The sequence below is a fragment of the Canis lupus genome, chromosome 13 (genome assembly GCF_011100685.1).
Source record: "Canis lupus familiaris isolate Mischka breed German Shepherd chromosome 13, alternate assembly UU_Cfam_GSD_1.0, whole genome shotgun sequence".
NCBI classification, from domain to species: Eukaryota; Metazoa; Chordata; class Mammalia; order Carnivora; family Canidae; genus Canis; species Canis lupus.
The window spans coordinates 56112207-56137494 of record NC_049234.1 but is presented as its reverse complement, the minus strand read 5'-3'; the positions used below and the strand labels follow the sequence as shown (position 1 = coordinate 56137494).

Here is a 25288-nt window from a genome sequence, read left to right as displayed (position 1 = left end):
ACCCCAAATTATACTTTAAAAATACCTTGTATCATATTTGATTATGATATTATCTAATATTACATTTTATTAGAACACTACAGGATAGTAGCTAGTGGTAGTCTGCACTTTGTTTAGGTAGAGGTCGGAAATCACTGTACATTTGAAAAATTGCTAGATATTTTATAAAATGGGTTTGTTAACATTTCATTTCACTTTAAATATTTATTATACATTGCAATTTCTATGTATTTATCCTTAGCATTCATAATTTTTCATATTAAAAATTGTTTGTTAAAAATCACTCTGTCTTGGGACGCCTAGGTGGCTCAGCAGTTAAGTGTCTGCCTTTGGCCCAGGGTGTGATCCCGAGGTTTCAGGAATGAGTCCTACATTGGGCTTCCTGCATGAAGCCTGCTTCTCCCTCTGCCTATGTCTCTGCCTCTCTCTCTCTCTCTGTCTTAAATCAATCAATCAATCAATCAATCAATCAATCAATCTTTAAAAAAATTCACTATGTCTTGAAATTGTATTCAAATACTTTTCCTTATTATTTAGGTGGGCCTTTTTTGAAGGACTACATAACCGTTCAAAGCATTGCAGCTTCCTCCATTGTCACTCTCTATTTTACAGACCTGGGTCGACAAGTCAGTTGGATTACAGTAAGTATCAATTTAAAGTGCAATATACATGTCCCACATTTTTATAGGAATAGTTTGTTGACAGGACAATTTTTATCAAGTAAATTTATAATGAAACAAAATATACTGAATGGCATTTTAAATTTTCCATTCTGTCTAGGGAGAACAGTGGCCAAAACTTCACACAAGTATTAGAGCAATGGAAATATACAAATGGAAGAATGAGGATAAATCCTTTTTTTTTTAAATGTCAATCTAAAAATCTTATTTCTGCTTAACCTATGCTTTGTTAGTTAAATGGTATTTCTTCAGCTTTTCCTTCTAGGAACCTGGGAATATGAAGGCTCTTGAAATTGGAAAAAAAAAGGAGATAGAATATTTAATAAAAATATTCTAAGGCAAAGGGAGAGGATTTTGGAAAATCAGAATGAAGTACTGAGACTTCTTTGTATTAGGTGGTTGTGGCATACTTTTGGCTCTTGAAGAAGGAGCTTTCAAAGTGATGGCAACTGAATCCAATGGCATTAGAAGTAGGAAGACTACATTAAAAGACATGGAGGACTAACAAGACTAACAAGGACTAACAAGCACACTAGTTCACAAGCATTAAACTATTATAAACTATAAGTAATGGAATAGATAGATGGTTTAGCTTTAGAAGTAAGAGGAAAAACTAGGTGATATTTAGTGACAGGCAGTGAAAGTGTTAATTTGATAAATAATTTTGAGACTGATATACAAAGAATAGTGCAATCCTTCTACTGTTCAATTATTTTATTTATATTTTTTAGAATTTTAAAGTTTTTCTGATAACATTCTAGTTCATATCTGTGATGTGATTGCACTTTTAATATTTTCTATGTTAAGATAGGTGTTTTCCTTTTTGTCATCATTAACAATCAGCATTATCATCCACAGTGTTTTAAGTTTTCCCTGTAAGCATTCAATTTTTAAAATCATTGCAAACACAGGACAATTTATTGATTATTATGTAATTTTCAAATAACAGCAATTAAAGTTTGCATTTATTAAAATATTGTCAAATCTTTTAATTTTCTGATGATTTCTTCTTTAATATACATTACCTTCTTGTATTTAGATTATTATTTATATTTTAGTGTTATTGGTTAAATCATTGCTTTGGGTTTCAAAGTTCCTTGGTTGAGATTTTGAGTACTAATTTGTTACACAAAAAAACTGAGTTCAGAATATTCTGAATCCTTGTGAAATATAATATTTATAAAACAACCTATTAATGCATGCATTATGTAAGGAAAAGGCTTAATACTTACATATGATATCAACAGACCTTTACTACCAAAGATTTTAGACAAGCAGATTCTGATCTTCAAAGGTTAAAATATTCACAGGCTTTGTCCACATTTATGATGAAAGGGGAATTCTGTCTACAGAAGTTTTGTCAGGATGAGTGGCATTAATGGTGAATTCATTAGAAATTCCAGCTGCATCACTTGGATAAGCACTGAGCAGAGAAAGTGCTAAGGTGGAATTCTAGGACAATTGTAGAGAAAATTATAGCTTATTTGAAAGGAAAGTCATTTAGGTGACAAAGAGAACTCTGGAAATAGGATGAATATTTTTAAGTCAACCCTATGTTTCACACAATCTTTTGCTCCAAATGAGTCAGTCCTATTAACTCCTAAAAATACACACATTACATTGCAATGGCACCCACTTTATATCTACTAAATTATACAATAAAAGCAATATTGACCACACATTCTTGTACATTTATAAAATATTAAAATGTGCTTCTAAATGTGCTAAAATGTGCTTGATAATAAAAGCATATCACAAGGTTGGGTTTTTTATTTTTGTTTTTTGGTTTTTTTAGAGACAAACACTTCAGCAAGGTCTAAATTAAGATTTTAATAATATTTTTCATCAAATAAGATTGTGCTGTCAAAGAATATTGAGAAAATCTTTGCCTCCTTGACTAGAATAGAGGGTTAGTTATTTAGATCCTATTAACTAAAGATCCAATTCACTTTTCACCATTTTTATGTTCACTCCTGTGTATGCCTATAGTTTTATGCAATTTATCCCTTGTAAAGATTCAAGTATATACCACTACAATCAGATAGAGAATGTTCCATTCCCACAAAGGAACTGTCTCATATTATCCTTCTATATTTACACACTCTTTTCTCTATTCCGGGGCAACCACCAATCTGTTCTTCATTTCTATATTTTGTTATGTGGCAAATGCTGTAAATAGAATTTGACAGGTTTTTTGTTTTTTGTTTTGTTTAGTTTTTTGAGATTGATGTTTAATTTTCTAAGTACAGTGCCTTTAGGATTCATCCTGGTTGTTGCATGTATCAATAGCCAATTCCTTGTATTGGTGAGTAGTATTTGGTTGTACAATCGTAGCAGTTTATCCATTCACCCACAGACAGACATTTGGGTTGCTTTCAGTATTTTACTATTACAAATAAAGCTGTTATCGATCTGTGTGTAGGTATTTGTACAAACATAGTTTTTATCTATTTTGTACACACTGTTGAGTTTTAAGAGTAACTTTTATACTCTAGATAAAGTCTTTTGTATGATAAGTTCTTTGCAAATATTTCCTCTCAGTTTTTACTTGTCTTTTCATTCTCTTAATGAGATGGGTTTGTTTGTTTCTTGCAAAAAGTTTTCAATTTCAATGCAGTATAAGTTGCCAATGTTTAAGGATTTTGTCTTTGCTATCTTATGTAAGAACCTTTTCCTTGCTCTAGATCTGGGAGTTTTCTCTTATGTTTTCTTATAATAGTTTAATTTTTTTTTATGTTTTACATTTTAATCATAGTCTATTTTTAATGTAAAGAAGTATCTAATTTTATCCCTAAGCTTAATATTTTCTTTCAATTGGTTTCCCGTGTCCAACAATCCTTTTGTTCTGTTTTATTTTCCTTGCTCCATTTGGAATTAATTGCCATATTTTCTTTTCTTTTTTTTTCATATTTTATTTTCTATTAGCCTCTTGGTTATTTTAGCTTTATCTTCTTTTTTACCAACTCTACTGATTGATCAATAGATTATAATGTGCATCTTTAAAATATCAAACACTAATAGAAATTGTTTAATTTAGGTTTACTGAGGTGAAGATACTTCATAGATAATTGAATGATTTTATGATATTTAATCTCTTCCTAATCTTCTGTTGTGGTATATTTTAATTTTCTAGGTACTTTTAGGTAAAAATCTGCTACTATTATTTTATATGGCCAATATTTATTTAGATTTATCATTTTCACTACAATTTAATTATTCCTTCTAATCCTGAGCTTATATCTGTGATTATTATCATTCTTCCTAGAGAACATATCTTCACTGATTTATTCTAGTTCTGCCATTGATTGATTTTCTCAACTCAGTTCATCCTAAAATGTACTTATTTAACCATTTTTGGAGAATTTTTTGTAGAAAAAATTCCATATTGGCAGTTATATTTGTCTTCACTTCACAGAACTTCATTATTTGATTTTTGACTCCCATGTTTCTGTTGAAAAGTCCACTACAATGTGTCTTTTCTCTGGCTCATATTAAATTTGTCTTTTGTTTGGTTATCACTGTCTGACTATGATGCACACAGTTACAATTATGTTTCTATTTATCCTGCTTTTGGTTTATAGTGTTATCTGAGTCTACTGTTCAGCGTAAATATTTAATTTGAAAAATTATCATAATCTTTTTCACATTTTGTTTTCCATTATTTTCTTTGCATTCTCCTCCTGGGATCCATATTACATTTCCATATTTTTCTAGTCTGATGTTTCACATATCTGCTGAAATTCTCAACCTTGTTTTTTTATTTCTTTGAATATATAAAAGATTATTTTTTAAATGTATGTGTCTGATAATTCTGACATGTGGTTCTTCAGTTTATCTGTTTTGAATGTCTGCTGTTTCCTTTGGATTTGATTACAATGTCTTTACTCCTTTATACCTTTATACCTTTATATTTCTGACCTAGTGCAGGAAAATATATATAAACAACTTGTAAGGATAACTTGAAGCTTAAGATGATGTTACTCTCTTTTCAAACTGATTTATCATCCTGCAGATGGACTAATGGCATTATTTGGTCCAGATCATCTTAATCCAGTTGATGACAAATGCTTTCAGGCTGACTTTTATTACCTATACAGGCAGATCTACTTGTGCTTTATCAGGGCTCTTAGAGGGTAACTCTCCTACGTCTTAACCCAAGTTCTGGAGATTTTAGAAGGATATCTCTGTCTTTGAAAGATGATAACCAACAATTTTTGTCCCTCCATTCTCAGGTGCCCTCAAAAGATTTAGTCTTCCCAGGTTGCTATCGGACTTCAAATCCTAGATTCGATCACTGTTCTAGAGTCCTGTTTAAAAACTCCTGATCTTCTAACTCTCAATGACTCAGTAGCTCTTTGAACCCTGAAAAACATTTTGATCAATTTTTCTTGCTGATCTCATTACAATGGTTTGAATAACCTAAATGTAATTCTCCATTATGCATTATTTATATAAAGGTTAACTTATAAAACGAAACCTTTTTTAGTATTATATTGACTTTAATATTTCTTATTCAGTACAAAGTAATATTACTGTTGGGAAATGCTTTCATAATTTTTAGCTTACCTATCATTAGAAGATTAAGGATGACACTACTTTATTTTGTCAGTAATTTTCAACAACTGTGAATATGCAATTTATTTTGTTTTCAACTGTTAATTGCAATTTCAAAAAAGAAATAAAATCAAACACCATCCTAATAATAATAGGACTGAAAAAAAGTTTTCTTTTTTTCAAGAGAGGTTGAAATGCATTAAGCACAATGTAAGTATAAAGATTCTAAACAGTTCAAAATTGCAGCTGTGTATTTCAGTTTATATTTCTAAAACATCTTATTGTCTTCTTCCTTTTTTGATTTAGACATGTTCCAAGTTGAACACTCCACAGAAGTTCCAAAAAAAAATTGCAATTATCTAGGATACCTAGTATCAGTGAATTTTACAATTATAGCAGCACATTAGTTTAGTACAGTGAAAATTCTATAAAGGAAAAGAATGAAAATAATTTCATATTGAACATAAGTTGAAATTTAAAAGTAGTGTGCATGTCTTCAAAATTAGAAGAAAGTATATTGGCTTATTTTGAATATATAATTTCTTCTAAAATTTGGTTTAAAATGGACTTCCTAGTCTTTGTAAAATCATTTGATTTGCCAGGGCTTAAAACTAGAATATTTGTTTATTTGGCTTTGTTTTTGGATTTGTTCTTTTTAGAAGGAGAAGAAAAATTCCTTTCTTAGAAGTGTGTTTTATTAATATTTGTCTATCTGGCCCTCATTTTTATTTATTCTAAAACTATTTTCTGATTACTTCCTATATTTAATAAAACATCTTTTTTCTTTTTTTCTATTTGTACCCAAATAGACTTTTTTTTTGAAAGATGCATTATGTAAAATTTATTTCTTATAATTCTCTACTGCTTTAAGGTCAAGATATAGCCTTCATACCCTGGGACTGTTTAAACCCCATGTTTCAGCATGAACAATATTTGATAAAATATTGGGCTTCCTTGAACATATTACTGTAAGCCAGTATGTTCTCCTGATTTATTTTTAGTGTATGATGGAGATAAGACTGTAGTTTAATTTCCTGATTCAAAGAAACTTCATATTTATGATAGCATTTTTATTAACTTAATAAAGAGTGACATGTGGTCAAGGTTAACTATTGTTCATAACATTTTTCATTACTGATATATTACTAGAGGATTTGCTCAAAATTACTTGCTTAGATCAGATGGCATTGAAATAAATATTTTAAACTTTCTGTTGTAATAAAAATTATTCTAATTATTCTCAAGTATTAACTAAACTCTATTATCAGACATTCAAAAGTGGTAAACATTTTTTTTTCTTTAAATCTGAATAATCAGGCATGCTGTATGCCATCACTTAATATAATTTATCACTAGAAAGGTTGCTTTATACTGACTTTATCATATGTTGCATATCTTTCTTGGCTAATGGGATGATCAATACTGTTAAATGGGAAAAATATACTCTAAGAAACCTATGTATGTAAATTTTTATGCTGTGCATATATACACACATATATAGTTATATAAAACATGCACATATATCATATATTCTAATTATGTAGTCATACAAAGTTCTCACGAGAAATAAGTACATAATTCCTTTTTTTTAAAAGATTTTTTAAAAATTTATTTGAGAGAGAGCATGAGCAGGGGAGCATGACAGAGAGAGAGAGGGAGAAGCAGTCTCCCCATTGAGCAGGGAACTGGACTTTGTGCTGCTCCCAGGATACTGAGATCATGACCTGAGCTGAAGGAAGATGCTTAACCAACGAAGCCACCAGGGACCCCGAGAAATAAAAACATAATTTCTAATCAATGTGCACACCTGCATATTTGAGTAAAACATGTGCAGCGTTGAGTTTTCCTTCTTAGAAAATGATGAAAATTGGCAAAGACAAAACAAAGCAGAATGGCAGTTGAATTTATCATTGTCATGTCTGTATCTTTTCTCTTTGAGCACTCAGAGGTAAATTATTTTTCCTTTCTCTGTGTGAATTCCAGAGTGACTTTAACCTGGTTTTAGCATCAAAACAAAACTAAATAATGGACAGTCATAAGATTTAGAAAAGTATAAGAAAGCTAGTCAGCCAGTGAATTTTTATACAATCAAACAGCCTATTTTCCAATTATATTTCCAAATCTTATGATTATCTCTCTATAGATTAGATATCTCTCTCCATGTATATGGTTGACTCTCAGCTCCAAAATTCAGAAGGCAATCCTTTTAAGTACCTACTCAGACTCAGAATTAAAGTCTAAAGTTTGCAGAATAGAGAACTAAATTATTTCAACTTGAATCAGTGTCAAATCAATCAAATTCATGCTAAGGAAAAAAAAAAAGTCACTGCAGCCAATTCCATTCAATGATAGGGACAGTTCACATAGAAGATGGAGTGTGTATGGGGCTGGGCAGACACAAAGAAATGAGTCAATCGGAGAAGGACAAACATTATATGTTCTCATTCATTTGGGGAATATAAATAATAGTGAAAGGGAATAGAAGGGAAGGGAGAAGAAATGCGTGGGAAATATCAGAAAGGGAGACAGAACATGAAGACTCCTAACTCTGGGAAACGAACTAGGGGTGGTGGAAGGGAAGGAGGGTGGGGGGTGGGGGTGACTGGGTGACGGGCACTGAGGGGGGCACTTGACGGGATGAGCACTGGGTGTTATTCTGTATGTTGGCAAATTGAACACCAATAAAAAATAAATTTATTATTAAAAAATAATCATAAGAAAGAAATATGTTTATCACAGTTTGGTTAGTTAAATAAAAACTCCTATGTACTATTTATGAAGAAATCGTTACATTAAATTCAATATTTATTTTTATATATACCATTTACAATGATCCTTTCCTTAGGTCTAGGCTAGTTCTTCCAAAGAAGACTTCTTATGAATTATATTAGCACCCAGTATAATGCATTTTAAAGAATAGTTAAAGCTACATGTCCATTTTGCCAGTTCGTGCAGTAGGCAAAGTCTGTAGACGTGCTTATTACTTCTACATATAAATCTTAAAAATATCAATAAAAATGCATTTTTTAACTTAAATGCTTCTTATTTTCAGATATTTTTGGCTGAATATACAGGACCTCTGCTGATTTATCTCCTCTTTTATTTGAGGATCCCATACATATATGACATGAAAGAGAGTTCTAGAAGATTACGCCACCCAGTGGTACAGTAAGTAATATATATAGTACCTATAGATTAAGGAGGAGATAAACTAGTACACAGATATTATTTTAAAGTTTGTTTATAAACCCAATTAAGATATATTACATTTAATAAAATACATTTTAAGTAACTTTAAATAATGTATACACACCAACTTGCAAATTTAGATACCAGGAACTATTGAGTATATCTTAAAGTTGAAACAATAGAAGTTCATAATGATCACAGTAAAAGAAATCTGGAAATTCAGAAATGTCAGAAGAAGCTTAAAATTAAAAAATAAAGTTTAGAGGTCATATATAGGGCTCAAAATATAATACTAAATAAAATATAATAAAATATATACTTCTCGAAAAATGTGGGCATCATTTATAGGGATGCCCTATAGGGATGCCATTTATAGGGAATTATAATTCCCTTTAGCAAGTCGAAATCCAAAAGAAATTTTACTTTAAAGTAGAAAGTAAAAGTACAGAAAAAGATGAGGGAAATTATCAAAGCAGAATATATAGCATACTGTGAAAATAATCTCTCTCTCTGTTTCTCTCTCTCAGTTTACCAAATTGAACAGAAAGAGAGGGGCACCTGAGTGGCTCAGTTCAGTGTCTGCCTTCAGGCTCAAGGCATGATCCCAGGGTCCTGAGATTGAGCCCTGCTTCCCGCTCCCTGCTCAGCTGGGAGCCTGCTTCTACCTCTGCCCCTCCCCCTGTTTGTGCTCTTTCTTGATATCTCTCTCTCATGCTCTCTCTCTCTCTTTCTCTCTCTCAAATAAATGAAATCTTTTTAAAAATAAAGAGAAAGAGAATATTACTCAGGATGCTACACTGAGATGTAGTGCTAGAGATTTGTTAAAAAACAAAAAAGAGAGGGAACGTGATTTAATGACTAAACTCTAAGTGAATTAAGAATCAAAATTTAGGTCATAGGGATACTAGAAGATAGAGAATGATTTGATTCCTGACTTTCTCATCTCAAATCGAGCTTTCCTTATCCTTCATTGCTGTACCACAACCACACTGACCTTCCTTTTCCCTGAGACCTACCAGGTTCCCTTTAACACGAAGGCATTTAAACCTGCTATCCTTCTTCCTCCATCCCAAATACCACTTTCTTGCCTCTTATTTTAATTTCAAATAGAATCTCAGTATTTCTTACTCAGGGTAACCATTCCTATTCCTTCAAATACAAATATGCCACTGAAATTTCTTGCTTTATGCAGTTTATTACTTTAAAAATACAGGTTCACATCATCACTTGTTCGTATCTTTCCCTCTATAAAGTTCTATGCACTTTGATCTCCAGTTTATCTTCACTGCTTAACATTACCTGATTTACTGGAAATACTCAATAAACATGTTTTCAATGATTAGATAGATGAACCAATTACAAATGTGTTTATTTTACATTCAGCACTTTTAGAGTATAAGAGAGGAACCCAACCAGGATGGGAGTTCTGACATGGCTTTACAAAGAAAGTGGCATTTGACCTATTTCTTTGTTTGCTGGAGGGATCAATCAGATTTCAGCTAGCAAATTTAAAGAATCTTCATTTGGAAATTATTTATGGTACAAAGAAATGTGGTGGTTTGCAGGAGCAAAAAGAAACCTAGTAGGGCGGAAGAAGCACAGAGAGGCAAGGGGGAAATTGTCTCTTAAGGATAATGGGCAAGTTGGTCAGAGCCTATTAGAACATTGCCATCATTTTTCTCTCTAGGAAGGGAATAAAGGGCTGATCAGTTTTTTAATAAAGGCTGGAGTTGGAGGGTTCATAAAGGCAGTGTAATTGTATTCATATTTTAGATCAACATATAACATATCCGAGATATATAACACAGCATGAAAAAAGAGCACTTTTTTTTTTCCCTAGTGGCATGCTAAGGGAATTGACTAACAGCTGGTTACTATTCTTAAATACAAACATAAGCATGTTTTATAACATCTCAGTGATAAAAGTTTGTACCACGTTGTTCCAAAATAGCAAGAATGTTAAGTCTGTATGAAATCATTTCAGAGCAGATATACACAAACACACAAACACACAAACTACTTGTGAAATTTAAGTGTCTAGCAGAGACCTATAAAATAATCACACAGCTTCTAAGGCAACTCAATTTTAGGATGGATGATTACCATTTCCCAAGGTTAAGAAGATCAAGTGCCCAATGCCATGTCCAGTTGCCACATAATCTAATGTTAATTATCCAAAATGACTTTGAATCATCTCACAGAATCAAAAGTATTTTTCTGCTCGGCTCAGATTTATATGTGACTCAACTACCACAAAATTATTTGACTGTCTTAGAAACCTGCGCACAGGAGAACTAAGGCAGTATTTCCTACAGTACTTCCATCCCTGTCAAGTAGTGAAAAGAGGGTCCACAGCTTGGTGAAACCAGATGTTCTTTATTCAATCAACAATAGTTAAATTAGAAGATATGTACTTGAAAGTGTCAAGGTCTCTCCCACCATGGGGTCAAGTGAACTCCTTACACTGAGGTTGATGCCACACCTCCATAAGAAATTCTGACTGCTAAAAAAAAAAAAAAGAAAGAAAGAAATTCTGACTGCCATCATGAGGAGTGGAAAAGCAGTGTTTGAAACCTTTCCTATACACAGCATGGACAGTTTGACTGTCTTCCATGAATGCAAGAAGATACATTGGTTTGCATGCTCATATTCTGGTTTAGATCCCTCATATCATTAACCCCATACTTTCAAGCCATCCCTCTTCTCTCATACTCTAGCTCAATAAACACCACAGTCCGTGTTGCTTTCACTGAGTTCTTCCCAATTCCTGGAATTTTTGCATGGGCCTTCTGCAATTTGAAGTCCATTATTAGCAAAATCTCTTATATCTTCAACATTTTACTTGAATATTGTCTTCATATTCTTCCACAATAGAAACCTGGCATATCTCTATAAAATTGAGACTGTTTTCTTTTTTTTTTTTTTTAAGATTTTATTTATTTGTGTGTGTGTGTGTGTGTGAGAGAGAGAGAGAGAGAGAAAGAGAGAGAGGGAGAGAGAGAATATGAGCTGGAGAGATGAGGGACAATGGGAGAGGGAGAAGCAGACTCTGTGCTGAGCAGGGAGGCCATGAGGCTCAATCCCAGGACTCTGAGACCATGACCTGAGCTGAAGGCAAATGCTTAACTGATTGAACCAACCAGGTACCTCAAGACCGTGTTTTCTTTCACAGTCCCCCTGTCCTGAAACTTAGGTAATAAGTGATATTTTTGAATATTATGATTGGAAAAAAGAATTGGCCCAAACCTATTTATGGATGTTCAATCAGTTTAGCACTGCACAGAGGAAGAGTTGATATTTGAAAAGAAGTCAACCATAATTAAATAGAAATATTGTGGAATGGAATCAGACATGGAAAGTATGTGCAGAGTGACATATATCCAAATAGTGAGTACAGCTGTATGTGCTATGCTGGTAAAATAAAACATTAGAATAATAAGCTAACTAATTTAATCACAGCATGAAATAAAATTTTTCATTTAGAGTTCTAGTATGTAGCTGGGTATAACCTCACTTTATACTTTCTTACAAAGTGGAAAATTTTACACTCAAATATTTTTGTAAATACTCCTAAAAAGAACCAACAAGGTAGGAGAGATATTCATTTCCCTTATTGATCTTTTAAGCCTACAAGGCTTAAACCTTTTCCTAAATCAGAACCTTTCCCTTTGCTTGTCTTATGGTCTAGAAAGCTCTGTCTCTCGAGATATTCACACTTGGTCCTCTCATTTCTCATAGAATTTGCCTATTGTGTATTGATATACACACATAGAACATGTCTCTCCCCTAAAATGTGCACAGTTATATTTTTATGAATTAATGGATAATAATAAATTCCCTAATGACATAGGCAGGTTATCATTTGTTTTCCCTAAAGTCACTGTTATTATTAACCAGAAATCATTAATTCATTCTGTTAAAATAAACTCCCCGTAGAGACTCAATGTTTGATTTTACATAGAGTAAATGATGCACTGATTTTTAAGTTCAAACTCTATTGATTTAAGTGTGCAATTTTTTATCCACATTGATTTTCTTGCATAACAACCACATTTTTTGAAATTTTATATTTTTAACAAAATCAGTACAGATTTTAATGGAAATATATTTCACGTATAAGCAAGAAAATGTATTCCTGTAAATCACATCTGACATTTGCTTTTAAAACAATAGTTTTATAAAAAGCAACAAGAGGTGGTAATTAGAAAAACAGCAACAAAAACAAACATGCAAAGAGACAAAAAAAAAAATTACTATTCATTTGGTAGGTAAAAACCAAACATAAAACAAACTAAACAAAACAAAAGCTGCATTGACTCCATGAAAAATGAAATTCAAACTTTTTAAATGTATGGTTCTTGCTAAAGGGCAACCAGACAATGAAAACGTTATTCTGAATACTATAAAATGTCAGATGAATTCTAAATAGATTTGGGGTATTTTTAAAACTTGTAAATTTTCCCCTCTGGCAACTATCAGTTTTCTGTATTTATAGGTCTGATTCTGCTTTTTGGTGTGTTTATTCAGCTGTGTTTTTTTTTTTTAGATTCCACATGAGTGAAATCATATGGTATTTGTCTTTCTCAATCTGACTTATTTCACTTAGCATAATGCCTTCTAGGTCCATCCACATTGTCTCCAATGGCAGAGGGGAGAGGAGTGGGGAAGTCAGGCAAAGTGGGGGTAAGGGATTAGGAGACACAGGTTTCCAGCTATGGTATAAATACATCAAAAGAGTAAAAGGCACAGCATAAAGAATATAGTCATGATATTTTAATAACATTGTGTGATGATAGATGACAGGTGCACTTAGAGAGCATAGCATAATGTAAAACTTGTTAAATCACCATGTTGTACACATGAAATTGACATAACATTGTATATCAGCTATACTAAAAAAAAAGCAAAATAAAAAGAAAGTTTGTACATTTTCTGCTTTATTCTTGAGACATTTTGCTATGACTAAAATTATAATTATTATATATTCCTGGGGTAGATGTGAGCATATAGATTATGACTGGTATTATACACTATTCTGAGTATCATCAGAAGTAGATTTATAGAGATTGTTGTTGTGACCATACTGTTATTGTGAAATAAATTTAGAAAATTTCTAGGGTAAAAATATTAAAAGAAACATTAGTGTTTTGATTATTGGAAACATTTCCTAATAAATTATAATGTAGTAAACTAACAAAAATGTCTTATGCATAAGGCAAGCCAGACCTATGGAAGAGAACTTAATATGTTTATGTTTTATTTTCTTTCTAGCTTGGCTTGCTTCTGTCATTGTATACACTATATCCGATATCTTTTGGAAACCTTATTTGTTCATAAAGTTTCTGCAGGACATACACCTTTGAAAAATTTGATAAAGGTGGGGATTGGTATGTTTTGTAATTTTAATTATCACTGAGAAATTTTGTGTATTGGGTCATCCATAAAATGATACAATCATGTTTATTTCCCTCATGCTTAGATTTTTCTGTTCAACCATGTCAGTATATCTTAAACATCCGTTTCTGAAATGCCATGTCCTGAGTGACCTATTTCACTGGAGCTGCTCTGAACCAATAATCCTACATAAAAGACTTGCCGTGTCCTTTTGTTAGAGCAGCATATGTTCAGGCGCCTTTAATTTTGGAAATATTTAGCATTGAATTCAGATTCTTTAAGTGCCTCTTGAGGAAGAGGGATGTCATATATGAACCCTCCTGTAAAAATACATCTGTGTGATTACAATGATGAAACTATACCCTGCACTTATGACAGTTGTCAGTTTGATGACAGTGTCTTTGCTCTTCCAAAAATGGTGAATGCAGGGAGTTAATAACCATCTCATCAAATAGCTGTCAAGAAAATGGGAAGTTTAATGAAATACTGAAATGGAAATGCACATCGGATAACATGCTGCAATTCAATTTTCCAATTCTAACTCCAGTTACTTTTAATTTCCAATTTAAAATTTACTTTCAATATGAAATATTTCCTTTTTTTAAAAAAGTCCTTTTTTGGCAAATATCTGTTTTGTAAAAAATTCAACAAGCCTTTATATTGTTGTCATTGTAATAAAACAATAAACTCCCAAACCTCAAAAATCACTTAGACTAGCTTCTATTCTGGCAGAAGGTATTAAAATTTATCATTTCAGTACAAGATTAGTATTATAGCCTAGGACTTTAGAAACTAGGACGTTCCCCTTTATAATCTATCAAGATATGTTTTACTAATGATTAAATAATTCATTATTTTATTCATTTACGGTTGAAAAATTAATACTAAGATATTTTATGTAATGCATTATTATTTTATTACTTCATTCATATTGATTACTGAATAGACAACCACTCTTGAAAAATATTTCTAAAATATATTGCTACATTTGCCTTATACTCTAAGTATCCATTTATATTAATAAGGGTTGAGCAAAGTAATGCCTTTCCTTAGTGATATCAAATGGGTACTTGTAAAATGGTACTTTATTGGGTGAGGAAGCATTTCATTTATCTTGCTTAAAACATAGCATTTTTCATGCAAAAAAAAAAAAAACCCTGCAGTGTGACATAAGTATATGGGAAGATTTCAAATGATATGATGGATTTTATATATATTCCCTAACTTTTATTATGCTTTATTTGTAGGGCTGTGCCTTTTATTGGGGATTTACTTCTTGGATTGCATACTATATTAATCATCCACGGTATACACCACCATGTATGTAGAATTTCTTTCTAATTAAACACATCCTAAATTGCCAGCATCTAAGCCGTTTTCTAAACTACACAGAAGGGGCACCTGGGTGGCTCAGTGGTTGAGCATCTGCCTTGGGCTCAGGTCTTGATCCCACGGTCCTGGGATAGAGCCTGCATAGGACTCTGGTGCTACAAGGGTTGAGGTTTCACATTTAATTGACAGTTATTTTTTGTGATCTAATTCTGGTGCTTATAAAGTTTGAAATAATTAGAAATAAATGGAGTAGTCAAGCTTTATTTTATTTTTATTTTATTTTTTTAAGATTGTATTTGTTTATCAATAAGAGACACACACACACACAGAGAGGCAGAGACATAAGGCAGAGGGAGAAGCAGGCTCCCTGCAGGAAGCCTGATGTGGGCCTTGACCCCAGGACCCCAGGACCATACCCTGAGCTGAAGGCAGAGGCCGAACCACTGAGCCACCCAGGCATTCCAAGCTTTATTTCAGATTTTATAAAATAAGTTAAACCATCTTAACATCTTTGCTTGAAGTACCAACAACAGAATCTTTGGTAAAATCAGCAAATCTAGTTGAGCACACTATAAGTAAATCATTCCAATGTTCAAAACTTGAATTCTTCTAAATACTAACAATTGACTATGAATATTGAAGAGGAAAATTTTCTAAATCATATAACTCTCATTTTTTAAAAAAATATTTTATCAGAAGATGTACCTACTAATTTTCAAACATTAGCCAATAGATATTTTTGCCCCACAGTATGTTTAAGAGCCTCTGAAAGATGTTACATTCTAGGTATCTGATACAAAATAATAGAAGCTGATTGTTATTAAGATATGCAAAATATTTATTGAAAACTTAATGTTTGTCAATAATTGTAAATTTCCTATTTCTTTTGTAATGAGAAACATTATTATATAAATGCTAATATTCCTGATTATAGATTAGGAAAATGAGCCCCTGAAAGTCTAATTTTACTGTACTCAAGACTCTTAAATGCATAAATTATAAGTAGGACTCAAATTCTGTGAAAACATATATCGCATTACAATACTGATTCCAACTGGAAAGTGAATAAATATCATGTATAGTCCTATTCTCAACAGATTTGGCTGCATAAAATTAATGGCATTTGTACATTTACACACATTGACTTAAATAAAAAAACAACATATTATGTATTCCCACCACATATACCATTAAGGAGGTAATTTTTAATACTTCTTGAAAATATTTAAAAGTAAATAGGAAAACATTATCATAATTGAAAACTACCCAATGGTAGGAATATTCCATTAACTGCAAAATGGAATGCATATGTTCAGAAAACTCAATATATAAATGTTGGTATCAACATCAATCAAGGAAAAATAACCCATTTGTTTTTTTTTTCTGCCAAATGTGAAATATTATAAAAATTATAAAAAATTATAAAAAGTTTTAATGATGGCTGAAATTTTTTCTAGAAAGTTTTTTCTATCTGTAACTTTGCATTTTGGAAATAAATATTAAAAATATTTAAAAATTATATTCTTTGTCCCTTTACCTGTTTTTATCACATCATATTTATTCTCATTTAAAAAATGAAAATGAAGTATATCTTCACTGCCCTCCTATATGAAATGTTTTGGACCCCTCTCTTGTCTGTGTTAATATCTATTCATTTTCTAAATTAGACTTCCACAATGTTCTTAGAGAGTCCTCTATGATATCCCTGATTAAATCTTTCATTTTAGCTTTTACATTAAATACTATATAGATCTTTCTTTGTAACACTTATCAGGGTTGCAACTTCCATTTGTTATTTTGTGATTATTATTTGTTTTCTTGCCAGACAATAATTTGCATTAAGATAAGAGTTGCTTTGGGCTTAGTTTATAATTGATTTACCACAAGCACACAGTATAGTGCCTCTCATATAAAGTCCTAACAACTATTGTTGAATGAACTAAGTTTTGTCTAGAAGTAGACACAAATAAAAAAATATTTCGATTTAGCTAGAGAACAATGTTTAATTATAGGAAAGTGTGCTTAGTTATATGGCAAATGTAATATTAAGGAATAAGTGATTATAAAATTGTTCTATCAGATATTATAAAGAGTGTATAACAAATATGTATCCTTCTAAGGGAAAATCTGAATTTTAAATGTTTTACCACAGATAATGGGATTTTAATGCATTTTCCTTTACATCTTTATCTATTTCACAAATTTACTCCATTAATGTATTTTATTTCATAATTAAATATATGCACTTTATAAAAACAAAACTTCCAACAATTCCACATATTTTATATACAGAAATATATATGTATGTATATATATCCATGCATAGATACTTATATAACTTTTGAATAAATTATACTTTTAAATTGCTAGCCAATGGAAATGGAACTTCCATAAAAGACAGGAAGAAAGATGTTTGAGGTAGTATTATTTACACATAAACATAAAGTACCGCTAATTTTGCAGTAATTAGATAATATTTAGAGCTAGATAATTTTTAGAGCTAGCCACATTAAACATTATAGTGCAGATGCTGCTGTATCCTTTATAATGAGCTTTTGATAATATTAGAAAAACCTTTAAATATACTTATAAAATATGCAAAATTTAAGATGAGGTGTTATGTTTTCTTGCAAATATGTTTACTACATAAATATAATTTATATGTATACACATAAACAGAAAAAAGAAATGCAACTATTAATATAGATGATGAGCTTATCAGAAATTTTTATGTGTGGTCCTTTGGTATATTCCACTTCTCTACCATGAGAAAGGTGACTTTAGGACACCTTTATTACTCTATATGATGTGGGAACTTATATAACCTATATTCTTCTTTATTTCAAGATGAGGACATTAATACTTGCCTCATATATTTGTTTTTAGATAAAAAATATAAAACACTTATAATATAAAATACATTCAAATGATAATGCTTAAAATATAAATATAAAATATTTATAAAAATAATACATAATGCAAAATATAAAAATTGTTATTAGCATGTTTATTTTTGCTGTTAAACATTAAAAAGCAAGCATATTATTGGGTGCCATCATATATTTTGATATGTGTTTTTACAGTGACAAATGAGAGATAAAATCATCCTTCAAAGAATTTAATGATACAAATTAAAAGTAGATTTCTTTTGTATTCTAAATATAATTATGTGATTAGAAAAAAAGTACTTGTTGAAAGCAAAAATATTTTCACCCCTTTAGATTGCAAAGCGTGTTATTCCAAAAGGCCAATTACATACACCACAGACTCTGGATTAGAGGATAACAATATCCAATAAACGTTGCCTGAACTATGTTTATAGTGTGGTTTTCCAAAATATGAATGTCTTCATGGCATCTTCTTTCCTACTTTCTAGCATTTGGTAACCGCCAAGTCACAGTATCTGCTATCAATTTTTTGGTATGTATTATTTATATTATTTGTTATTCATGCTCTCATTGTAGTGCTATTAAGAATGCAAAACAAATTATATTTGAGGATTTCACATGTAGAAAATATCATCTATTTTTATATTATATAGTTAATGGTATTAAGTGCAGTAAGTCAAGCAATTACCTCGAATTAAGGCATTAGCTCTCTAAATTTTTCTTTTTAGCTCTCCAGATCTTTTTTTTTTTTTTTTAAAGATTTTATTTATTTATGAGAGACACAGAGAGAGAGAGACAGGCAGAAGGAGAAGCAGGCTCCCTGCAGAGAGACTGATGTGGGACTCGATCCCCGGACTCTGGGATCACACCCAGAGCTAAAGGCAGACCTCAACCGCTGAGCCACCCAGGCATCCCAACTCTCCAGATCTTTTAGTAAAAATGTTCTAATCATCTATAAAGGATGATTAGAATAATTTGAAATATAGTAGAATTTGAAAAAATCATACTTAGTAATACTTCTATTGTCTATATACTTGCAGAAGCCTAAAAGCGAGTTTCAGGAGTCTAACAGATAAGCATCAAATCACTTTGGCATAATTGTTAATTTAACTAATTCTGAATGAAAACAAAATCTACTTTTTAGAATAAAGCACAGGGATTTTCTAAGTGTTCACAATCCAGCTATTTAGATTATTCTATTTAACTTTACATATACATTGTTTGAATTAGGTACACATCAATCTGATTACAACAGCTTATTATTTCTGAAATGCATTATTTCATTCAACACATTTTGCTTTATACACCATATTCTTCCACCAAATAACCCATGCTTTTATTCTTTGTTCATGTTCTTCTTCATTCCTATCCTTGATAGATTAATCCCATAATTCCTGTTCCTGATGTATTGATTAAATTTCCTTGATTCATATATAAGTCTATGCCATTTGTGAAATTGGTATTGAATAAATTATATCCCACCATTTCATACTAGGCACAAATCACACTCACTTTGTTAAAAGCTCTCATGAGAACCAATGTGTGTATTTTAGTTAATAATTTCGTTAAAAACATCCTCTACTTGTTGGCTGTGGTTTTGTAGAAACTATCACCACCTTTTAATTTTCCACATGTGTATATTATTCATAGATAGCAAGACTTCAGTTTGTTTTGATGCCTTTATTGCTAACCTACATTGTACCAAGTGTAATGATCTCTGAATATTAACTACTCAGTAAATTTGAGCAACTGGAAGAATTAATTAGTGATAAAATAATAGCCACGTACTTGGTCTTCATTTTGACACATTTTTAGATGTTCATATCTGTTATTTCGTTTTTCTCCTCCTTAAAATGTTAGCCACTATACATTTTTGCAACTTGTTTTCTGCTAGTTTTGTGTAGTATTTACACATCTCCCATTTTACATAGCATTCTTGATTCCTTTTCTTTTCTCAAATGTGGTATAGCAATGAATCTATTAAAGAAAAAGAAAAGAGAAAGAAAAAGAAAAGAAAAAAATTAGGGAAAGTTATAGGTTTTTATTTTTTTTAAGATAGGTTTATTTATTTATTTGAGAGAGAGAAAGAGAGAAGAGTCCAGGAAGCAGAGAGAAAGGGAGAAAGAGTCTTAAGCAGACTCTGCCCTGAGCACAGAACCTGACATGGATCGCGATCTTACACTCCCCCAGATCACAACCTGAGCTGAAACCCAGAGTTGAACACTTAACTGTGCCACCCAGCCACTCCAGGAAAAGTTATAGCTTTTTAAAACATTTGTCATAGCAGTCATAATATTTTCAAGTGAAAAATAAAGAGGCATAATTGGAAATGGGCAAAATTCTAATAATTTGTAATATACATTTTTCCCCAAAGACTTTTAAAAGACATTGCCTCCTAAATAAGCTATTCATGCTTATTCTTCACAAATTATTTTATTAATGTATGCTTTTATATATATTTCACATGGGAAAAAATAAGAAGTAGGAGAAATAGTCAAGTCATAAAATTTAATCACAGTTGTTGTCTTATAAGGGCCAAGGTGTCAGAATAAACAAATAGTGATAAACGGTAGCATTGACTACATCCAATACAGACAGTAGGTAAGTGTGATAACTTTAATTCCACACTTCTAAGCACATAACAAACTTTGACTCATTCAATCATAGATTTAAATTAAGATAAAAGGAACAACCTGTGATTTTATTTATAGATAGTATTGAGGATATGAAGAAAAACTATGTAAAAGTCAAAATTTTGGATGTAATTGTATTCTATTGCAAATAGAAATTCAGAAAAGAGATAAAAGGGCCACTACGAGTCTCTTAAAATTATAAATAGTGATGACAAATTAAAAACTCCCGCTAGCCCTGAATTTCTTGATAATGTTCAATGTAGGCAAAACACGTTTAATTTTCATAAACAAAGTTTGATATTAACATATAAGTTTTAAGAAATTGATTCCAATACAGGATATAACAACAGATGAGTTGTTTGAATTTGCACATATATCACCTATTGAAGATGCCTACTATATTATTGTGAGCATACATTATATATTTCAAAGGTTATTTTTTTTCATTCATAATAACTTGAATATCTAAAGGTGTGCCTTTCACATTTATCACAAAAAAATGTGTATGCAAATGGTTTGGAAAGAACAGCACCTATTTTTAAGTCAGTGCATTTAAAATTACTTTATATTAAGATTATCAGCATATAATATAATCAATTATTATGTAGAAGGAACAGAGGGGAAATTCATAGCTCAAACTTGTATGATATAAAGTATAACCAGAAAATGCCTATCTTAATTTTATTTTTCTACTAATGTTTGCAAAACTTCCTGTTCTTCATTTCTTGATATATATACACCCTTAACATGGGAAAAATGCATTATTCATTTCAAAGTTGATTTTGCTTTTCTGCTATTGTGTAGACCCAGAATATCACCTTGTTAGGAGATAATATATTAGAATTTGTGAAATACAGTCATAGTTAATTCTTAATTACTCATGTGTGAATCATCCATTTTGTGGACTAACCATTTACAAATTATAAGTTTCTCTTCTGCTCCCTCTTCTTCTTTTTTTTTCTATTGCTATTCTGTTTTCTAACATACTAAGCAAAGTCTATTTTAAGCAAAACAATGCACTTTAAAATGCATACTTAATGTATTCCAAAGTGAAGTATAATTTCTTGTGGAAAATCTTTGATTTTGGTGAATTTTGTCATGTTTATATTATATTCGAAGAAGTTATTTCATCACGTCTTCTTTTCTTATTTTCAACAAGACTTTGTTTCCTCAAATATGTTCTGATATCACAAAATCTACAAGAGGAAAAAAATCAAGCAAGTAGAATCAAGTATAGGCGAATTTTTAAAAACATCAGAATATCTTTCCCCACAACTTTTAGATCTTTGGTTGTTTTTTTTTTTTTTTCTCCTAGAAATTGTGGAGATATACTATAATCCAATCTCTGTATATTTCTATGATCTCTATTCTCTGAAACCAAATCCACCCACAAAGGAACAAAAGCACTACTGCAAAACAAAATAGAATCTATGATTTTAAATATTTTGCTATTGTATAAATAACAATCTATTTTCTTTATCCATTTTTTCCTCTCAGTTTATGTTTTACTCTCCAGAAGCAGTTTATGGCTTGTCAGTTCTTTGTACATTGAGCACTTCACCATAAAATGAATTTTTCCCTGATTTTTTACTGTCTTCAACAATGTAGGAAATAAATAATAATGTAGAAGACATGGTTTGTAAAGTACTGAAAATCACTCCTCTCCCTGGTTTTGCCTCTGTGTCTTCAGTCTCACTATTAGTTACACTCATTTAGATTTTTTTTATTAAAATGCAAATATTCTTGGAGAAGTAATAAATTACTCTCTTATCAAAAAGTCACACCTTCTCCTGTAACACTGAACAGGGAAGAACCTTGGGCACAGAACAGTAATTTTTGATTAGAGGAGAGGATGCTGGGAACAATATATCACAGCTTTTAACAAGGGTGGAGGAGAGTGAGGCCATACTATAGAAACTGCAGTAAGTGTTGGAGAGGATGCGGAGAAAAGGGAACCCTCTTACACTGTTGGTGGGAATGTGAACTGGTGCAGCCACTCTGGAAAACTGTGTGGAGGTTCCTCAAACAGTTAAAAATATACCTGCCCTACGACCCAGCAATTGCACTGTTGGGGATTTACCCCAAAGATACAGATGCAGTGAAACGCCGGGACACCTGCACCCCGATGTTTCTAGCAGCAATGGCCACGATAGCCAAACTGTGGAAGGAGCCTCGGTGTCCAACGAAAGATGAATAGATAAAGAAGATGTGGTTTATGTATACAATGGAATATTCCTCAGCTATTAGAAATGACAAATACCCACCATTTGCTTCAACGTGGATGGAACTGGAGGGTATTATGCTGAGTGAAGTAAGTCAGTCGGAGAAGGACAAACATTATATGTTCTCATTCATTTGGGGAATATAAATAATAGTGAAAGGGAAAAGAAGGGAAGGGGGAAGAGATGTGTGGGAAATATCAGAAAGGGAGACAGAACGTAAAGACTGCTAACTCTGGGAAACGAACTAGGGGTGGTAGAAGGGGAGGAGGGCGGGGGGTGGGAGTGAATGGGTGAGGGCACTGGGGGTTATTCTGTATGTTAGTAAATTGAACACCAATAAAAAAATAAAAAATAAAAAAAATAAAAAAAAAAAAAAGAAACTGCAGTAAGGCCAGGAAACTGCTCAAATGTTGGGTATTTATGGAAGGAGATAAATGAGGAAAGAAAAGTGTGCCAAAGGTAAGTGCTTTCATTGTCAGGCAGCATGCTCAGGTTTAGTTGTGACACATTTTTCTGATCTTTTGCCTACTGTTGATAGAAGCCAATAAAATTACTGACAGTACTTTTTATTGAAGATTTAAAACACAATTCAGGACTCCACATTTTCTCATCATTCTCCAATGTGATTTCCTCTCAAATCCCTTCAAGTATCTAAGGTAAATAATAACATAAGTAGGAATCAACTTTTATACAAAACTTTGGTTGGAGTATTGCTTCTTCAATATTTTGTTTAGAAAACTCATTTTAATATTAATAATGTAAAATTAATGCAAGTTCATTTTATTATAATTTTTATAACTATTTATTTTTCATCTAAAACTGACTCGTAAAAATAGTAATAATATAAATTAAAATCAGCAGCTACTATAATGATAAAAATATTGCTAAAATATAAAGTATTAAAGATAATATAAAAATAATATCTGAAAAAAATCATAGTGTGTGTTATTTTTTATTTGTTATTATTATTATTATTTGTTGTTTTTTTTAATTTTATTTTTTTATTTTTTTTTAATTTTTACTTATTTATGATAGTCACAGAGAGAGAGAGAGAGAGAGAGAGAGAGAGAGAGGCAGAGACATAGGCAGAGGGAGAAGCAGGCTCCATGCACCGGGAGCCCGACTTGGGATTCGATCCCGGGTCTCCAGGATCGCGCCCTGGGCCAAAGGCAGGCGCTAAACCGCTGCGCCACCCAGGGATCCCGTTGTTGTTGTTTTTAATAGGCACACCAAGCTGGCTTGTTTTATCATAAGTATGTTTTTAGCAATAATTTACTTCAGAGTCAGTATTTATGAAGTATTTTTATTTTTAAAGTTTTACTGTATGGTGTTATTTTTAGACTATATCCTGGTACTAAATGTGCACATTCTTGCGTTATATGATATTTCATGAAAGCTCAATGGATTAAAAATAAATAAATAAAATATCCCTAGAATTTGGTAATGAGATGGGCTACAGAAATAAATAGTTTTTAAACATTAAATCAATTTCAAGATCAAATACTTTGAGTTAATTTATCGAGTGAAAATATCTTCTCCTATAGCAAGTATAGCAGGTTTTATACAATAAAATTTTAATTTCATGCCACACAAAAATTCATAAAATAACTATTAAAACTTATTTTTCATATCCTACAATCATATAAATGCAATAGCTGAACTTTTATTTAGAACCCTACAGTTATTCATTTTCAAAAATGACCAGTATTGTTTAGAGCAAAGATAATACAATAGAATAAATTAGTCATAATAAATGGTGCTGGAGCAACTAGATATCTACATACAAAAAGAAAAAAATGAATCTAGACACAGAACTTCTACACTTCACAAAAAATTAACTCAAAATGGATCACAGACCTAAGTGCAAAGTGCAAAAGTGTAAAACTCTTAGATGATGACATACAAGAAAATCTAGATGACTTTAGGTACCACAATAAAACAATAAGGAATGATTCATGGAGGATGCAATTGATAAGCTCATTAAAAACACACTAAGACTTCTGCTCCACAAAGAACAATGTCAAGAGAATGAGAAGAAAACAAAGACTAGGAAAAATGTTTGCAAAAAACACATCTGATAAAAGATCATTATCAGAAATATACAATGTCCTTAAAATGCAAGAATAAGAAAACAAACAACTCAATTCAAAAATACAAAAAAGATTTTAACTGATACCTTATCAAAGAAGATACACAAATATCAAATAAGCCTATGAAAAGATGATCCAAATCATATGCTATCATGGAAATGCAAATTAAAAGACATAGCACTACAAACTTATTAAAATGGCCTAGAATCCAGAACACTGACAACACCAAATGAAGATAAGGATGTGGAACAAGAGCAAGAACTCTGATTCGTTGCTGTGGGGATCCAAAATGATCCAGTCATTTTG

General features: G+C 31.5%; 1 protein-coding gene across 2 annotated transcripts in view; it reads left to right on the top strand.

Moving 5' to 3' along the window:
* Positions 1 to 25288, top strand: part of TECRL (trans-2,3-enoyl-CoA reductase like) — a 115750-nt gene that overhangs the window by 59349 nt on the left and 31113 nt on the right. For both annotated transcript variants that reach the window (XM_038556192.1, XM_038556191.1), the window contains exons 4-8: positions 538 to 641; positions 8287 to 8402; positions 13695 to 13800; positions 15065 to 15137; positions 18526 to 18569. In XM_038556192.1, coding sequence (XP_038412120.1) covers positions 538 to 641; positions 8287 to 8402; positions 13695 to 13800; positions 15065 to 15137; positions 18526 to 18569 — 443 coding nt within the window. The remainder of the gene's footprint in view (positions 1 to 537; positions 642 to 8286; positions 8403 to 13694; positions 13801 to 15064; positions 15138 to 18525; positions 18570 to 25288) is intronic.